Source organism: Lemur catta, chromosome X (assembly GCF_020740605.2).
Source record: "Lemur catta isolate mLemCat1 chromosome X, mLemCat1.pri, whole genome shotgun sequence".
Classification (NCBI taxonomy): domain Eukaryota; kingdom Metazoa; phylum Chordata; class Mammalia; order Primates; family Lemuridae; genus Lemur; species Lemur catta.
The window spans coordinates 10,325,848-10,343,965 of record NC_059155.1 but is presented as its reverse complement, the minus strand read 5'-3'; the positions used below and the strand labels follow the sequence as shown (position 1 = coordinate 10,343,965).

The 18,118-nt window shown below is 35.6% G+C and overlaps 2 protein-coding genes across 2 annotated transcripts in view; both read right to left on the bottom strand.

Moving 5' to 3' along the window:
• NRK (Nik related kinase) overlaps positions 1-5,669 on the bottom strand; it is a gene marked incomplete at its 5' end in the record, with an annotated part of 58,333 nt that extends 52,664 nt beyond the window's left edge. The window contains 3 exons of the mRNA XM_045537807.1: positions 1,123-1,177; positions 2,820-2,950; positions 5,573-5,669. Coding sequence (XP_045393763.1) covers positions 1,123-1,177; positions 2,820-2,950; positions 5,573-5,669 — 283 coding nt within the window. The remainder of the gene's footprint in view (positions 1-1,122; positions 1,178-2,819; positions 2,951-5,572) is intronic.
• Positions 5,670-5,736: 67 nt separating this feature from the next.
• Positions 5,737-18,118, bottom strand: part of LOC123628408 (nik-related protein kinase-like) — a 67,475-nt gene continuing 55,093 nt past the window's right edge. Inside the window, exons 3-7 of the mRNA XM_045538114.1 lie at positions 17,067-17,123; positions 15,604-15,675; positions 10,405-10,530; positions 7,169-7,279; positions 5,737-5,863 (exon numbers count right to left, since the gene is read on the bottom strand). Coding sequence (XP_045394070.1) covers positions 5,786-5,863; positions 7,169-7,279; positions 10,405-10,530; positions 15,604-15,675; positions 17,067-17,123 — 444 coding nt within the window. The 3' untranslated portion in view covers positions 5,737-5,785. The remainder of the gene's footprint in view (positions 5,864-7,168; positions 7,280-10,404; positions 10,531-15,603; positions 15,676-17,066; positions 17,124-18,118) is intronic.

Below are 18,118 nucleotides of genomic sequence, written 5' to 3'. Positions count from 1 at the left end.
TTTACATTTTAATCTTTTCCATCGTTAATTTTTTATTCACTCAACTTAAGTACTTTGCAGTTTTGGGGGGCAGTAGAAAAGAGGTAGCAGCAACCTGACCTCCATATCTGTCCCAGCTTTATCCCAGCCCACATTTGCTATTCCAGGGGACACCAGGAATTCTCAACAATTATGTCACCATTATTTCTACTTCTTGAAATTCCTCTCATTGGCCTTGAAACACAGTGCTAAGATAATTAAAGCTTATAAAGCTTGGTGAGTGGACATGGTGCAGACAGGAACATGGGAACCTGGAGGATCTGCTGGGAGGGGGAGAGCACAGCAGTCCCACCCACAGCCCTGAGGCATTTCTCTCACTTCTCATCCAATGATACCCAGAAGGTATTGTTATTTTACATTTGGATTTAGGTATTGAGGACAGCAAATATGCTATGCTCCAGCATCAAAGATTAGTTGGTTATCAATCATCTCTATCCAAGTTCACACTCCATTTTTACTTTGCTACCAGAAAGCAGTGCCTTGAGAGAACAAGATGCTGACAGGTCATTGAAATGATGGGGAAGTGGGGGAAATAAGAGAAAATAGTTAAGGGCACTGGTGTGGCTGAAAGGAGCAAAGAGAGCACCAAAGGTGAGCTGGATTGACTCCAAAGGAAAAAATAATGCTTATTTCCCAACATTACTGAGTATTGGCTCAATTTCAATGAACCCGTGGAGGATTTTCTCAACTATCACAGCCTGAAGCAGTAACACTGTGTGACTGTAAATGTTCTGGAACCTAAATATTCCACCAGGCAATATAGATTAGTATGCCAAGGATTTTGGTTGCTTAGGACTATCAGAACTGAATACTACTGAGGCTAAATTGAAACAACACTCAGTCAGCCTAAAATAAGATACCATAAGAAAGAAAAGCAAAGCACAAACAGTTTTTATATATCCATAATTATCTATTCTGACAAAAGTATTTTGTATTCACTGAAAAGGCCACCAGTTGCAATTTGGCACATAGTGTGACACCTGTGTGGCCAGTGAAAGCTGACAGACAACCTCATCTCCCACAGAGACAGATTCATAGAGTACAGTTCCCTAACCTTTAAAAATAGAAAACATTTTTACTCACGAGGAGCTCCTTCTGCCATTTCAATAGCAGTGATTCCCACAGACCACACATCACTCTGCGAAAGAAAAGATGGCACAAAAAAAGTCAGTTAAAAATGGGAAATTGGTATTATTTAGAGTCTCAAAACAACCTTTGGCTAGGGGTGGGAGTGTCAATACCAGAGCCATTTTATGGGTTTTCTATAGTGAAGTTTCATTACAGACTGACATTAAAGGAAGACATTATCTGACCTTGTGACCAGCCAGTACCTCACTACACAACAGGCTGATATGGAATGGGGTTCAGTGCTAGGAAAGTCCATCTTGGAGGTATTGCTACCATTGCCTTACCTGAAATACCCAAAGAAACTTGCCATAAAGAAGTCCTATTACATACATCCACCAGTAATGTGATCTTGGGCAAATTATTTAACTCTCTGTACCTTGAGTTTACACTATGTAAAATCGTGATAATAATAGTATCTACCTCATAGGACTGGTGTGTGTGTGTGTGTGTGTGTGTGTGTGTGTGTGTGTGTGTGTGTGTGCGCGCGTGTGTGTACATGTTTCAGCAGTTCCTGGAATATAGTAAACTGAGGCTAGAATTGTAATAAGGCTCTAGAAAATTATTCTACTAATATTAACTGTACAGCACTTTGTTTTCCAGAGTGTGGAAAGGGTACAGGACTTGAATGATTCTTAAACAAGCTAATTGAATTCTTAGAACCCCACTTTATAGATCTCTTAACTTCAGTTGTTGTGAAAGCCTTAAACTTTCTTTCAACTACATGGGGCTAAAAAATAAAAATAACCAATACAGGTGAAAGTCCTTGGAAGACTGCAAAAATATATATATAGCTATAAAGCATTATTTTTACAGCAAGCCGCTTAAAAAACTCTATGCTTCCTTAGTCTCCATAGCTCTTAACATAGCACATATAATAGGCTCTCAGTAAATAATTATTTTGCAAATCATGCAGAGGGCATTTAAGGAAAACGGAAAAGAGATGAAACTTAAATTAATGAGCTTCAAGTATCGAGTCCTAGGTTCCACATAGGGAGACCACAACGAATTGTTTGGATGACTTATGATGTGGAGAGAGAGGTTTTTCCACTCTATAGCAAATGAAGAGTTTTCTTTCCACATCAGCTTTTTGAAATGTGTACATGGATGTATATTGTCCAAATTGCAGCTTCAGTGGAAATTTTAATAAATAGCATGAATTGTTACTTAATTTGTCTATTCCACTGATTTTCTGTGGTTTGGGAGGTGAACCATGCCAAGGATTTTCTCCATTACCCTGAGTAATCAAATTATTTTTTTTCTTTTTGGAGCTAAGTTACCGTAGGGATTAATAATTAGCTTTACATTTATTCATTTTTAAGTTTACAAAGCCCACTGCCCCTGGAAGTTGGATTTCCATATAAAGCCACACAATATAATATTTTTACCAAGAAATTGCAAGCAACATATACTAGACATTCTGACTCAAATCTGGGTAACTCCCAATGGTCTACTTTGTCTACATCCTCAGAAAATATTATTTTTATGCATATACTCAAACCATATATAGGAATAGAGGCTAGTAGTTCCTATTAGAGTTTTTTGTGAAAGAAGGGGTTGCCTGCTTTTTATTCTTTTATTTTGTCTTTAAAATAAATGTTAGTCAAAAATCCTTTCCAAATTTTGCTTCCCACTGTCTGAATCCTCACACTCACTCTGTAATCATAGGAGCGTCTTGGGTCCTCATCACAGTCAATCACCTCAGGTGCCATCCAGTATGGTGTCCCAATAAAGCTATTTCTTCTTCCATTAGTTCTGCTCACCTGGGCACTCACTCCAAAATCCACTGCAAAATTCAGCATATGTCAAAATAATTACTCGGGGACAAAAAGCTCAATAAGTTATTGCTTGAACTTGGAAAGCCAATACAAAAGCCGCAATGGATAATAGATTTTCATTCCAGCCCAGCAAACTTCACCATGAAGTCTACTCCAGGAATATGGGAAATAAGCTTTTGCTGCTATTTATGTTGGAATGAGACTCAGCAGAGCTATTATAAATCTACAGTAGGTTTGGCTGAATGTTTACCATGAATATTAAAAATAAAGTTCCATCAGTACACCCTGAACTTCTGAAGTGATAACATATGTAGTGTTTGGACCTGCCACCAGGCTGGATGAAGACCAGTACCATAAGCAACATCTAAGAAATCTAAAACCTATTAGCAGTTTATTAGTAAGTCTCACTCATGACTTGAGACAGTCCTATCACATTGATAAAAATGAATTTTATGCTAGAATTTAGTTTAAGTTCTTACACATATCTTCTCTATCAAATGCAAACATTTACTGTGGTATCCATATCTTAGCTGAGACTATAAGTTCAGTTTTCTATTCATCTGTGGGATACATTATAAGAAAATATTTAGTATGGTATCCTCAGAAACAGAAAAAAAGTCTAAAGCAGACTGGAGTTATTTATTCCAGAAAAAATAAGACAGGGATGAAAAATGAAGCAGATTTTCTAATTTAGAATGGTTTCCAGGAATCCAGAGGATGGTGAACAAAATTGTCTGAAAACCAGCTTGAAGAATTTAGGGGAAGAAATGGAAAAGGAAAAAAAAAAACCCAAGAGTTTAAGGCAGTCTTTAAGAAGTCTCTAACAAAAACAACAACAAAAATTTCCCACATATTGCAATGATCATCATTAGGTGTTGTACAATCTCATTAGCTAACTATACTTTTTTAGAAATACGTTAAATCATAGCTCAGCATTCTCACTGTCCCTGAAGGCCAATTTTAAGGGCCAAGAAATACCCATGAAGCCCATAAGATAATATATGACACACATCAGGGAAGAAAATGAAAGGAAAAAAGACTAGAAGAGTGATAAATGAAAGAAAAGGAAAAAGAAAGAAAGAAAAGCTGAAAATTAGATAAAAGTTAGAGATGAAAACTCAACAATCGCATAATTTAACCTTTCTTTAATGACCTCAGGGACTGGAATATGAAGATTATTGAGCAATTGCAACTGCAATATAATCATTTTCCTGTCTCTTCCCTTTCTGTCACTTCCTTTGGATGTCATTAGCTTTGCCTCCTGCAACCTTCTCCTTATAATATGTTGCTTAAAAATAGCTATGATCTGAGAAATCTAAAACAAATCATATAGGGATTATGTGTAAAATAAGCCTGATTAAGTTCTAATCCAATACTAAAAGGTCTCTCCTCCAGAGTAAAATCCGTGAGCGTTAGTGCATGGACATTGTGACAGATATTTCAGTGGCTTTTTGTTTATATACAATTTCTCTTCTGTGTTGCAAATGTTCAGGTTGGCCAGCAACTTGACCCAAGTATATGGGAGTGTTGCTCTATATGTGAACATAGCATTTAGCCTTGTGATGGACTATCTATCCTGCACATTTTAAATGTGAAAAATATATGACCCTTGTGTATTTCAAAATTGTGTTTCTAGCCTTGTGACTTTTAGACACAAAAGAGATAATACATTTTCTTTAAACTACTTTCACTTATTTCAAAAACAATTGCAATGTGATGCTTCTCACACAAATGTTCCAAAAAAAATGTTTTCAATGGATGAACAAAATCTCTAGTCTCTGGTTCTATCTGTTTAGCAAGAAAATGGGAAATATCTTAACATTGACAGATATTTTAATGAAGAGTTGATATAATTAAAAATGATACAAGTTATTTACATTCTATATCAATGGGGTTATCTGTCATTACGTAGTACTGACATTACTTATATGGTAATATTTAAAAACTAATCATTGATGTTTATTTTAAACATTAAAGGATACAATATATTGTTCCCCATGTGCTTGAAGAAACAACATGTGTGGTTATTTTCAAATAAATTATTCCACTTTGAACCCTGGAATAGAAAGCCAGGGACTTTCTGGTCTTTTGATTTCTTATTCTGAATTTGATTTGGATATTATTGGAGCATTATTTCTGATCAATGTCATTTCTTTAAATATTTGAAAGAAAATCCCAAAGAAGCAGTTCATGCTCATATAATTTAAATGTTTTTTGACATTCTTTGGAAAATATGGCTCTATGATATAAAAGAGAAGAATTTTCTTCTTCTCTTTTTTTAATCCCTGCCCATGGCACCAAAACTTGCACATGGTAAAAATTCAATTGTTGAGATAAATATAATAGCTATCTCTAGTAGAAGGTAAAGCAATGACCAAAAAGAAAGTCCCCATTATAATTTAAAAGTTATTTTAGTCTACATGATTTCAAAGAAGCAATCCTTTTTCTTTTGCCCCACCTCCCTTCCCAAACAAATTTTCAAATTTTGACTGGTTTTGCAGGCAAGGAAGATGTAGATCAAATAATAGAGGATATTGGCAGGGACATGATAGAAAGCACAGTTATCTTAAAGGAGTTTTCTACATTAAGATGTTTGGGCCTCACCTAAAATATTGCAAAAATAAACTTACCCAGTTTTACTTCAGCATTATGAGTCAGTAGCACATTCTGACCTTTGATGTCCCGGTGAATTACTCGGTGTGCATGAAGATGAGCTAAGCCCTGTAAATATACATATATATGTTTATTTTTTTTTTTAAAGCCACATCAGTGTATGCTTTTTATTCCTTTTTTCTGGTACTGCTCTTAGTATTTTTGGAAAGACTTTTGGTAAGAGAAACAGCCTAGATTTGATTTTTCAGACAAAATTCTTTCTTTAGGCTGGAATTACTATAACCAGTTCCCAGAAATATGACTTTTGGCTCTAAGAGAAGAAAAATAAATCAGGACACCCATGAAAGAAAAAGAACACCAAAAGGTAATGTCTGTATACATTGGGCCACTTTACCTTCCTTTCTAGCCTTCATATTTCCAACTAACCATAAGAGTAAAGACCTGGACATCTTAAATATCATAGATCAGCCATTGTTTTGCTCTATTATTCATCCAACCATTTGTTTAGTCCAAAATATTTTCTAATCAGCCTTCTAGGCTGATTATTTGGAGGACTGTGGAAATGCATTTTAAAGCATTTGCAATTTGTGTTGGCTTACCACATTGGCTACAGCTCATTCACCACTAAAACTAACCTGTGACCTGGCTAAACCATGACATGGTATGCAATGTTAGGCTGCAGTGAGATTGCTCCAAACACTAACTGGGGATCTGTAATTGAAGTACCAATAAAAACAGCTAACATTTATTGAGCCCTTATTCCTTGCCAGGCACTGTGCTGAGTGCTTTACATGGAGTAAACAATGAATTCCTCACAGCAACCCTTTGAGAAAGATGTTAATATCACCCCATTTTATAGATGAGAAAAGTAAAACTTGGAAAAATTAAGTAACTGGACCAAGGTCACACAACTAATACATGGTGAGTCAGAATTTAAACTCAGTCCAGAGTTTTCACTCTTGACCATTTATGCTATTATCACAGGGAATCTAACCAAAATGGAGGGAAGGACATTCTAACATTGAGTGGAGCTGTTCAGTTCTGTTAATATCCTTTTGTTAATATGCACTTAAGCCATACCACAAAAAAACTGAGTTTGGGAGATCAATAAGATTGTTGCTCTCATCCAATTGGGTGTAGGAAATAAAGAAAATTTTAAAATGGGGCAACATTAAAAGAGGATGTCTGTCTATAAAAAGGCTGCAAATGGTTTGGGGCCATTCTGTAGAACACTGACTTCTCCTGGCTCATCTTCATCATAACCTATGAGGATAGTGCTATGTGGTTGTTTTAAAGAACTCTAAAAACCATAATAACATAATAAATAATCCAAGTGGTCATTTCCATGATCCATTGAACACAGTAGTCTGAACCTGACAGAGCCATTGAAGGCCATGATTTGAAAGGTCTTGGTTACCCAGCTTGTGGTCTACCTTAAAGTTTAAGGACATCACCTGAAAATCCTTCTCCAAAGTTTTTTGTCCTTTTTACATATCCTGATCCAGAGGTTATATTTAGAATTTAGAATTCCCAAACAGTCAGATATGAGCAGGTATAAGGTACTTTGTACAATTTCTTTCAAGATCGGGGAGAATGACTATATGAAGACTCACCTGAAGGATTTCTCGGCAGATATAAGCAATCCAGTCTTCTTTTAAACTCTGATTTCTGGTCATTCTCACTACATCAGTGACTGAGCCTGCTGCACACAACTCCATCACCATCTGCAGGGAAGCCAGAAAAGTATCAATAATTAGAAAGTAATTCTCTGAAAATATCTGGAGAGTTTTAGTCCATATGGCTTGTATTTATATGTAATGTGTAGAGATTAAGGCACTGCAAAGACTGGCTCAATTGTCTGGTGGAAGACTCCAAAGGCTAGGAGAATTAGAAAGAGTTGGATAAAACCCAAAGATTTGTGGAGGGAGAGAAGCCAGGTATCACACTAGGGATATTTAACTAGGAGGTAGGATTTGAACTAAGCCTTGAAGGATAGGTAGTGTTTGGATATGCTTAGAAGGAATGACATTCACTTTGTGGAAAACAGAATGAACACATGCCCTTCGAAAGAAGCTTGTGCAAGAAATAAGCCTGAGTGATGACTGGAGTAGAAAGGAAAGGATAGTTGAGGGATCAGTTTGATTGGGGGTGGAGAAGCAGGATATGGAGGGTCTCAAAGGACTTTACATTTCAACATTAAGACTGGGGTTGGTTTTTGTTGTTTTGTTTTTATTTTCAAATTCCAGATTATTTTCCCCAAGATACTGGCAAATTACAACTCCAAGGGGGGATTTGTGAATTGCATTCCTGTGGGATAATTTCTTCCAAATGGGGTTACTGCTAAGGAAAACCTATTTTAAGGCTTATGTCTTTGACAGTATTTCATTCAGATTTTATTGTATTAATAAACTCAATTTCTCAGGAAGTTTATTTTTGCCACCTATGAATTAAGTGCCAAACTAGTAAATTTCCTTCCACATAATATTAGCTAACTAGAGGACAGACCCATGTAAAGAAGAATGTAACTATTATAATCATCCTAACAAACTTTTCTTTAAGTGTAGGTTTATGCATTACTGCCCACATCAAAACCACTTTATCAAAAGAGGAAAACTTTAAAAACTCTAGGCAAGTTAATTATCACCATAGATGAATGGAAGCAAAAGGATAAGCCCAAAATCATGACTATTCAAAAAGTCTACCTTATTTCCTTTTGGAATATTAAGGTTTTCTTTTTAGAAAACTACTCCCCTATAATTTATAGCTGTTCACCCACTGATATTATTGCATGTCTTTCTCTTGAGTATACTCTCATCAAAAAGAAGAGGCAGCCAAACAAAACTACATACAGATATACTCCAAAAGGTTGATTTTCATGTAGAGAATTAAGCATTGACTATATTGAATGGGCACAACATATACACTGTGGTAATGGAAGTAAAGAGGCTCATTTCAAACCATGACACACCTGAATTAAAGCCATTCAACTAAGATAACCCTGAAAGATCTTACTAATATTATGTAAGTCAGAAGAGCTCAACTACAAAAGGAATGTAAGGCATTCTCATTTTCCTAGCTTTGTAAGCACGGTGCCCAGGACATATACTTCATAAATGATAATTATTTAGCTATTTACTTACTTCGTCTTTGTTTTTCTGATGTACATGGGCAAGAAAGTGTGAATGGTCTCATGAAAACTCTTATCATCTCCACAAATAATTTATGCATTAAGTGCTTATTCATCCTTCAGATCTCAGTTTAATCTTTCACTTTCTGAAGGAAGAGTTTCTCATTTCCCAGCTTACTTTAGGTTCCTTTGTTATCTACCCAGATAGAGCCATGTTATTTCCCTTCTGACCAATTACACATTCATTTATGTGATTATTTGATTGATGTTGGTCATTCCAAATAGACAGTAAGCTCCAATGGGCCAGATGTATGGCTATTTAGCTTACCATTGTATCCCCAGCACCTAGCAGAATGCCTGGCAAATAGATCATTTTCAATTAATATATGTTGAATGACTGAATGAATTAAGTACTACTAATATATATTCAATATGAAGACTGCATCATTTCTCATAATTTACCATACTGTCAAGAGGAAAACAGATTTTTAAGTGAAAATACATGAAAAAGACAAATGGTGTATACCAAAAAAATAGTAACTAAGTTGTGCAGTAATATTTAATAAAATCTCAACAGGAATTCTCAGAAAATAAAGGATGCAAGTTAACCAGTCATTTGGGATAAAATAGGGTTAAGTTGAAGATCTCTAAATTTGGTTGTTCCCAAAGTATGGCACTTAATTAACCCAGCAGCAACAGCATCACCTGTGAACTTAGTAGAAAGTGCAAATTCTCGTACCCACATCCCAGACATACTGAATCAGAAACTCTTTGAGTAGTACCCAGTAATCTGTGTTTTACTGGGCTCTCCAGGAGATTCTAATGCACGCTAAAGTTTGAAAACCACTGTTTCAATTCAACCCCTTGTTGAAAATCTTTCTATAATGTCCACTCTCCTACTTCCTCAAGTCCTTTATATACAATGTAACAGCATCTTTCATTGACACTTGAAGATCCTGAAAATTTCAGTCATTATTTTGAAACAGTACTGTTATTAACTTGGACTGGAAATGGAAATGTAGAAAGTGTAGAAATTAAGTGTATATTGACCCTAGCTTATGTTCTAAATATTCCTTTTTTAATGAACACATCCTTGACCAAAGCTCATTTTCTTGTGATTTAACTATTTCTCTTATAGTGGAGGGCAGCAAAAATTCTGGTAACTGTAGCTTAGGTAGCATAGGTTCCAGTTAGCTTCTACAATTTATGTCTCATTGATCTGGAATTTGTGATACTCTCAACATACTCTAGGAGTTATGTTTATAAGTGCATATATTTTTGAAACACTTAAAATGCACCCATATGCTTATGTCAAGTGCTAATTAGAATTAATCCTTATCCAGTCATGATTTACTATTCCATCAGGTAGTCACTATACCAGCAACAGTGATAATTACACAAAATTAAAAGCAACAAAGCCATATTTGAAAAAAATTATGTTAGATATTTCCAGATTTCCAGCGTTCATTGGAGTCCTCCCCCATCACACCAATAAGACACTTAAGTAATTTTTCCATATTTTATCACTCCCAACTCCAGGAATTAGAGTACTTTATTTTTGATACAGGGTCTCACAGAGTACATTTTGCCATACTACCTTGAGCCGTTGGGTGCTTATGTTTTCCTGTAGGTGCACAAAAGTAACATCTCAGCTCATGAAAACATATGTCCTTGGGTAAGACTTATTCTTATAGAATAAGATCGGGGTAATTAGAAACATACCCAAAGTTGGTGCCTCTGGCCAGGGGGACTCAGCTTGAAAAATGCACCATAGAAGGACACAATGTTTTTGTGGAAAGAGTACTTCCTCAGAAGGTTGAGTTCAGTCCTGAGATCTTCTTCTTCATCCTGTGGAATAAGAACAGACAGCAAAGCTCCTAAGCTGTGTAATTTAATGACAATGGGTCCCGGTCCCCAAGATCAACAAAGGAGAATTCTATGGCAACTCATTATATCCCACAGCAATTTACAATAAAATCCCAATTGGAATTGTCAATGAATGAAGATCTCTCATTAACTGGGAATTTGGGTGAAAAAAAAGGTAAAGTGAAGATCTTTTCATTCAGTGTGATTCTCAAAGTGTGATCCCCTGGCCACTGTATAAAGTTTTCACTGGATGGAGTCATTACATTTTTGTTTGTTTTGTACCAGTTTCATTGAGGTATAATTCACATACCATACAATGCACCCATTTAAAGTGTAAAATTCAATTGTTTTTAGTACATTTACAGAATTGTACAATCATTACCACAATCAATTTTAGAACACTTTTATCATTCCAAAATGAAATCCCATATCCTTTAGCTATCATCCCCATCCCCCAATTTTGCCACACACACCCCAACTCTAATCAATCAGCAATGCTGATCTTTTTAAAAGATACATTTTAAATCACTTATTTTCCTAATCACAACAGTGGTACATGCATATAAAGTATATATAAGTATAGATATAAAATATGTAAGTGGTCTACTCTCACTGAACATGTTCCCCAACCAATATTAATAGTTTAGTGTATATTCTTTCAGACATTTGTATATGCTAATGTAGTAGCTAGAGAGATGACAGAGATAAATGGATAAAGATATGATCAACATATATATATATGTATATCAAGAGAGAGAGAGAGAGAGCACACAAGAAAGAGAGATGGCATTTTAAAAAATCCAAAGTCATATTATTCTCACTAATCTGCAACTTTCATGCTTTAACCAATATATAAAGCATATCTTTCTATATTAATAAACAAATGCACATCTTTTATATGGCTGCATAAGATTGCACAGTATGGAGATATGAGTCTGGTGCTTAGGGGACAAGTCATGTCTAGACGTATTGTTTTTGAGAATTATCTATATAGTGATAATTGGAACCATCTGACTGGATGAGATCACTGAGGTACAATACATAGTTTCAAGAGAGCTCTAGCAGAAGACAGTGTGGTGCTAGTCAGAAAAGAGCACCTATCCTGTGCATTAGGACACCTAGGTTTTAGCACTGATAACTCAGAGTAGGAAATTCACTTAATCTTCTTAAGATTCAATTTACTTTCAAAAAAATGATGGAAGATAGCAGCCATTACCTATCTGCATGAAACATTAGTGGGGTCAAATGGGATAATATACATAAAGTTCTCTGAAATCCTTGGTAGAAAAATGCTATAAATGCAAGGTATTATCACCAAGTGTCTTCATTACTTGACTTCTTATTTGAATTAGTCAGAGTGCTATCAGAACTATACACCTCTCTCCACTGTTTACCTAATCTATAGGCATCGGCCCCCTTCATTCCCAGAACATTTGTTGTAGTGGAGTGAAATGGGAAGCAATTCTCTCTCCCTAAGCTTCGGGTATGTCTGCGTGTACCATGACAACCAAGTGATTTTGATAATCCTTCTGTAACTCTTATTTCTCAGCCAATCTAGAAAAAGCTCTTCACTTCTTAGTGATTTTTTAAAAATCAGGCTTTAGCGTATACAGACCCAATTCAATAAAGAAAAATATCTTAAAATATTAACTTACAAAAACATAACTTGAATCATTGGGAATTTTCAGTGAACACAGCATTGATTTGTGCATTTCGGTGATACAGTCCTAACTTAAAGGAACTTACAGGGAAATAAGAGTAAAATACATGAATGAGATAACCAATGATGAATACAAAATAGTGCATAATGAAGTCAAAGGTGCTGTGAGATGACTCAGGAAGTGATTCTGCACTTGAAAACTGCATTCACCACTGGACTCCTTTGAATTCCTACTAGCTTTAACTTTTATTTGCTTGTAAATCTAAAAAATCTCTCCTGTGGCATCTATAAAAGTTCAATCTATAAAAACTTTTTAGAAATATTCTTATTGTCCAAAGTGAAATATATTTGTAGAACGGAAAGAAAGGAAGACGTTTGAATTAAAAATACAAAGATTTCCTGTTCTGAAATTCAGTGAAAAAGGATACATTTGACTTCTTTTGGGCAATGAATTAGGAAAGGGCTAATTGACATGAAAACCAATTAAAGGGTTAATTGCCAATTATCTTTAGTTCTCCCCAGCATTTTCCTCAACTACTCTGACTTAATGACCTGAGGGTAAAGGGAAATAAATCTCTTTGCTAAAATGAATAGGTAAGTAAATAGATCTACTCAGTTATCACCTTCCTTCTTAGCTTATTCTCGAAGACCCAGCAGAAAACATAGACAATTACGTTTTGTATTTAGCTAATTTAGGTATATTGTGGCTAGGCTTTAAAAATACTTATGAAGTAAATATAAGGTAATGCACTAGGCTCTGTAGTGTCTCCAAGCTGATTTGGTTTTTACTTCTAAATTACCTTTTGTTGCCTAAAATGCCCAATATTTATAATATATTTTGAAAAAAATTTTGAAATCTCCGAGAAATGGCTGGCAGCTGCAGAACATTCTTTAGTATTTCCTTAGGATTTTCCAGTGGATTTACCTATAAACATTCAACTACTAGAAAATAAATCTCTAGAAACCTATTTGTCTTATGGGAGAAAAGGATGGAGCCCGATTTGTCCAGTTGAAAACCTCAATGCCAGCTTCCCTCTTTCTATTTATTGTGTAATAAAAGCCTGAACGAATAAAATAATCAACTTGTAGCGTGAGAATTGCATGGAAGCTCCCTCAGTCTCAAAACAGCCTCCCAACGAAGATCAGTTAGTAAGTTTTCTTCAAATTCCCTTAACCTGTTTTCTAGAAAGGTAAAAGTTGATCCTGTGGCTTTCATTCTTGTCATGTAAAACCCTTAAACTGTCTGATTCCCCTATGATGTAGCCCTCCTTTGAAATGGTAGCAGTATCTGGCACCACACAGAAATAAACCACAGAGACTAGTGATTCTGTACACACATAGGCACTCTCAGTTTCTATTAAGATACCAAGGTTCTGCTGAGAGGAATATGAACTCATGAAGGGTACAATAAATAGGGAAGAGATGATGATGTGAGGTTAAGAACGCAAAGAACAAGTTAAAGAGAAGCAAGACTGAGTCCTTTCACCTGTTTGGCAGCCTGATGTCAAGAAGCTTCCTTCTCTTTCCATGTTAGAAAACTTACCTCTCCAAGCAAGATCAGGAGAGGGGGGTGGCTGGGCAGTAGGCAACTCTGTAGTTGCGATTGTGATGTCACTTTGCCTGTGAGGTACCTGAGGCTTAGAGAGGCAAGAAGACCACTTTCCCAAGTACTTTTTGACTATTTAGTGGTAGACTTGGGATTTGAACTCATGTTTCTGGACTTCCACATTATTGCTATTTCCATAGACCCCTGCCCTGGCATCTAAGAGGTATGTGTGCAAGTCACATACTTTTTATCCCAAAGGATTCCAGATGATTTAGAGATGCTAACTGGATGATTAGCTAGCAGTTATTTTTCTTACTAAAATACATAATCAGGGAATTCAAAGTTTTTGACTAGAAAAAACTTCTAAGAGTGGGTTTCCCACATAAATGTAAACTCCCCCAAAACAAATAAATGAAGATCAGATATGTTTGGAAAGCATTAGTGTGTTTGCCACTCTCAATTAACAGGAAGCTGAGCTTGTGAGAAACACATAAGTACATTATATCCATCAGGCCAAGTGGGTAATTTAAAACTCTCACACATCTCCCAGTAATACGATGCTACATCATTTCCTGGCTCAGGGCCAGTTGATCCCAGACTGGCCTGAATACCCTGCTTTTTGTCAAGAAGAGGCAGTTCAAGGATGCCAGAACTTCCTTTGTAATTTCAACCAATTCTAGAATCAAAATCCTTTTCTTTATGGAAAGAGCATCAGACAGGGTTTGGGGCAAATTTTTAAAGGAGTTTTATTAACATGAATGTTTGATGAAATCAGGATTGATCAAATAATTATATTTTTCATACCTTATCTTTTGTGGCTACTTGAGCTACCAAAGCATGACACTATCTGTTGTAGGTCTTTGGACATACTTTGTCTCCTGAGATACATTATAAATACAACAGGAGCCTAGTATCATAAATCATGAAGCTGTTTAGCAATATCTTTTGAATAGTAACTACAAAGTTTCTGAATGTGATTGTGTTAGTGGAAAGGGTTATTTTTAATGTGTCTGAGAACATATTTATTAAGGCAAAAAAGGTTCAAAATGTTTGAATCCTACATAGTCGACTGCAGGGTAGGGTAGAAAGTAGGAAAAATATATCAATGAATTATATTGATAAGAGCAGGTGACCTGCTTTTAGGCCCACACAATACTTTTATAGATCACCAACATCTACTGAAAACGAGGAATTCTCTTTGCTTGATCTTATTCTAGAGTTGGTAGTGAACTGTTGGGATCAGAGAGACTGCTTTGTAGGGCAGTCAAAAAGATGCATATAGAAAACATTCTTCACACTCCATGCATTAAAGTACAGGGCCAGCTGTCTAAAGACTATTAGGCTGCGTAGTCTGTTGGTTTGCTGTCTGCTATTGTTCTTACCATTAAAAAAAAGGACAGTCCTCATTTGGCTCATATACAATGGTAATGTTTGTTGGAATCATAATGGGGGAAAAGCCATTCAGTCCAGAACACCATGTAAAAGGGTGTGAAAAGGACCTTGCCAAGGCCAATTTTAGGCAAAATTTGTTGCCACCCAGCCAGAGGGCTCTATGCTCTGTAGATTTACTCAATTCCTCACCTGCAATCAACACTCTTCTGTTCAAGGGACTATTTCTTCTAGGCTCCGCTCTCTGATAGATGCTAGTGTTCAAATATTATCATATTGAATCTATGTGAATATGTTAAAATATATAGCTATGTTATCACTTCCAGGCAAGAACACTTATTTACTGGTAGCCTTCTAGAGATAATGACACAATACAAAGGGAGGTGTTTGTTTAGAGCTGAAAATTAAAGGAAAGACTATGTGGGTGCAATAAGCATAATATACTAATGGATATACTCACGCTGTATCTCCACCCAACAGACTTTTGATACTTATTCACTCTCACTCGCCTTCCTATTTCTGGTAAAGGGGTCTGCAAAACCAAGAATGAAATGTTATTAGACTTAGTGGTCCACTCTGAAAATGATTTATGCTTAAGTACTTTATGCTCCTTTAGCAATAAATGGAAGAGTAAGATAATATTCCTCTTTCAATTTTCACTAATAGTTTTAATAAAAAGAATCAGATTCTTATACAGAAACTTGGCAACAAATTCATGGAATAGATTTAATTACCACATTAATGGGAAAACTACATTTTGATAGTAGTAAAGTGCTTTTTCCCCCCTTACAAAATCAGGTAATTGACACTAACCATCTATGGGGTGAACATGATTTTTAAATATTTTAAAAGGGTTTCTGAAATGTAGATTAGATGTGGGTCAAGGTTTCTCAAGTTAAAACAAGGAAATAAGTATTTTAAAATGAATATTTTAAAAGGGAAAGTATCTGAAATGTAGATTAAATGTGGGTCAAGATTTCTCAAGTTAAAACAAGGTAATAAGTATCTTAGAAAGTCTCACTCAAAAAGCACAAGGTTGATTATTTGGAAACCATGGTTTATAGGGCAAGATAAATCCACAAAACCTCAAAATCCCTTGAAATTCACATGGGTTTGCAACATTTGACATTCACTGGCAAAACAAAAAGCACACGACTCTTTAAATAGTTTCAGTAATTCACTTCCTGCACAAATTGGAAAAGAACAGTTTATGGCATTGACAACAGTTCAGTGAATCTGTATAGTTTTTTCAAACATAAATTTTCCTTTAGGGTATAGTGAAGTGAAAATTTTTTGACCTTTGCTGTGTTCATGCTAATATTATCTTGAGAAAGTGAAGTACTGATGTTAAAGAAAGAGGACAGAAATCAGTGCTAGCAAATCCTATGAGAATATGTTATGAACCGTGACACAACTTTATGAATGTTAGCAGAACAGTGCCAATTAAACTGTCTCTCTTGCTCATCTGTCAAAAAATACATGAAAAATGTGCAAGTTTCTTCCTTCTACCTGTCATTGAAAATCTAATGGCCTCAATTCTCAGAAAGGGTTGTTGGAGATGGAAAAGAATATGCTAGAACACAGCAGGATTAACACGATATCAGAGGAAATCTCTTCTTTGCTGTCCCTGGAAACAGATAATCAACTAGAAACAGAGAGGAACACAGATACCTTCCCCATTGTTATAGAATATCAAAATACGTGCAACTTTTTGCTGTAAGTGAGCATTTTATGTGGAAATATAATAAATCAATAAGAATAATATACTAATGGATATAAATATTAAATGGTAAATAAGTCCAGATTAACATACTAATTATTATACAAAATAATTATTTAAAAATAAATATAATATTTTTAAGCTGTTTATCCCAAGAACACAGTCCATTAAGGAAACAGAATATAAGCAGGATATAATATTACCTTACGAGCATTCATCACTTTAACAGCTGTAAATGCACCAGTCTTCTCATGAAGTCCCTGAAACACAGGATAGTGATAAACATCAGCTGCTGGCTAGATAATCCAGCTATCAAGAAGCAAGCAAAGTTGAAAATATTAAAATTAAACAAAGTCAAACACATTACACATTATGAAATATAAAATGTCATATACAAATGAAATATATTATATATAAAACAGAAATATTACATCATTAACATTTTAAAGAACCCCCAACCATTTCACTCAAGAAACTCAAGCAGGCCAGCCAGGGTGGCTCATGCCTGTAATCCCAGCATTTTGGAAGGCTGAGGTGGGAGGATTACTTGGGGGCAGGAGTTCCAGGCCAGCCTGGGCAACATAGTGGGATGCTGTCTGTATAAAAAACTAAAAATAAAAAAATTAGCCAGGCATGGTGGTGTGCACCTGTAATCCTAGCTACTCGGGAGGCTGCGGTGAGGGGATCACTTGAGTTTAAGAGCTGGAGGTTACAGTGAGCTATGTTTGTACCACTGCACTCCAGCCTGGGTGACACAATGAGACCAATGGATGCAGTGCGCACTTTATGGGGGAAAGGCAAGCTTGTAGCCCTGGCTTGAGTGAGGCAAAGGCATTATATGTAACCAAAATGTTTGTACCCCCAAAATATTCTGAAATAAAAAATAAAAATTTAAAAACAGCAAAACAAACAAAAACCTCAAGCAAGTTTATGGAGTAGTTTTGCTTTTTATGTTTGTATAAATGTTAAGGAGTGGACATAATTGGCCATTTAAAGTGATTGCTTAGTGTCTTTAGTTTAGGTTTGTATGGCACCAAAACAGTGAAAATTTTCAATTGATGTTCTACTAAACATTTTTCCAGCTGATTATGTATTAATAGTACTATGCAGATATATCTTTCCACTGGACCTTTCTTCACACACATATGTTTCTCCATAATGATCACTAGTAAGTGATTTATAATTAATTCAATAGCCTGTAAACTGTTTAATATGTCCTGAATGATATGAACCAAAAATACCCATGAGGAATAAG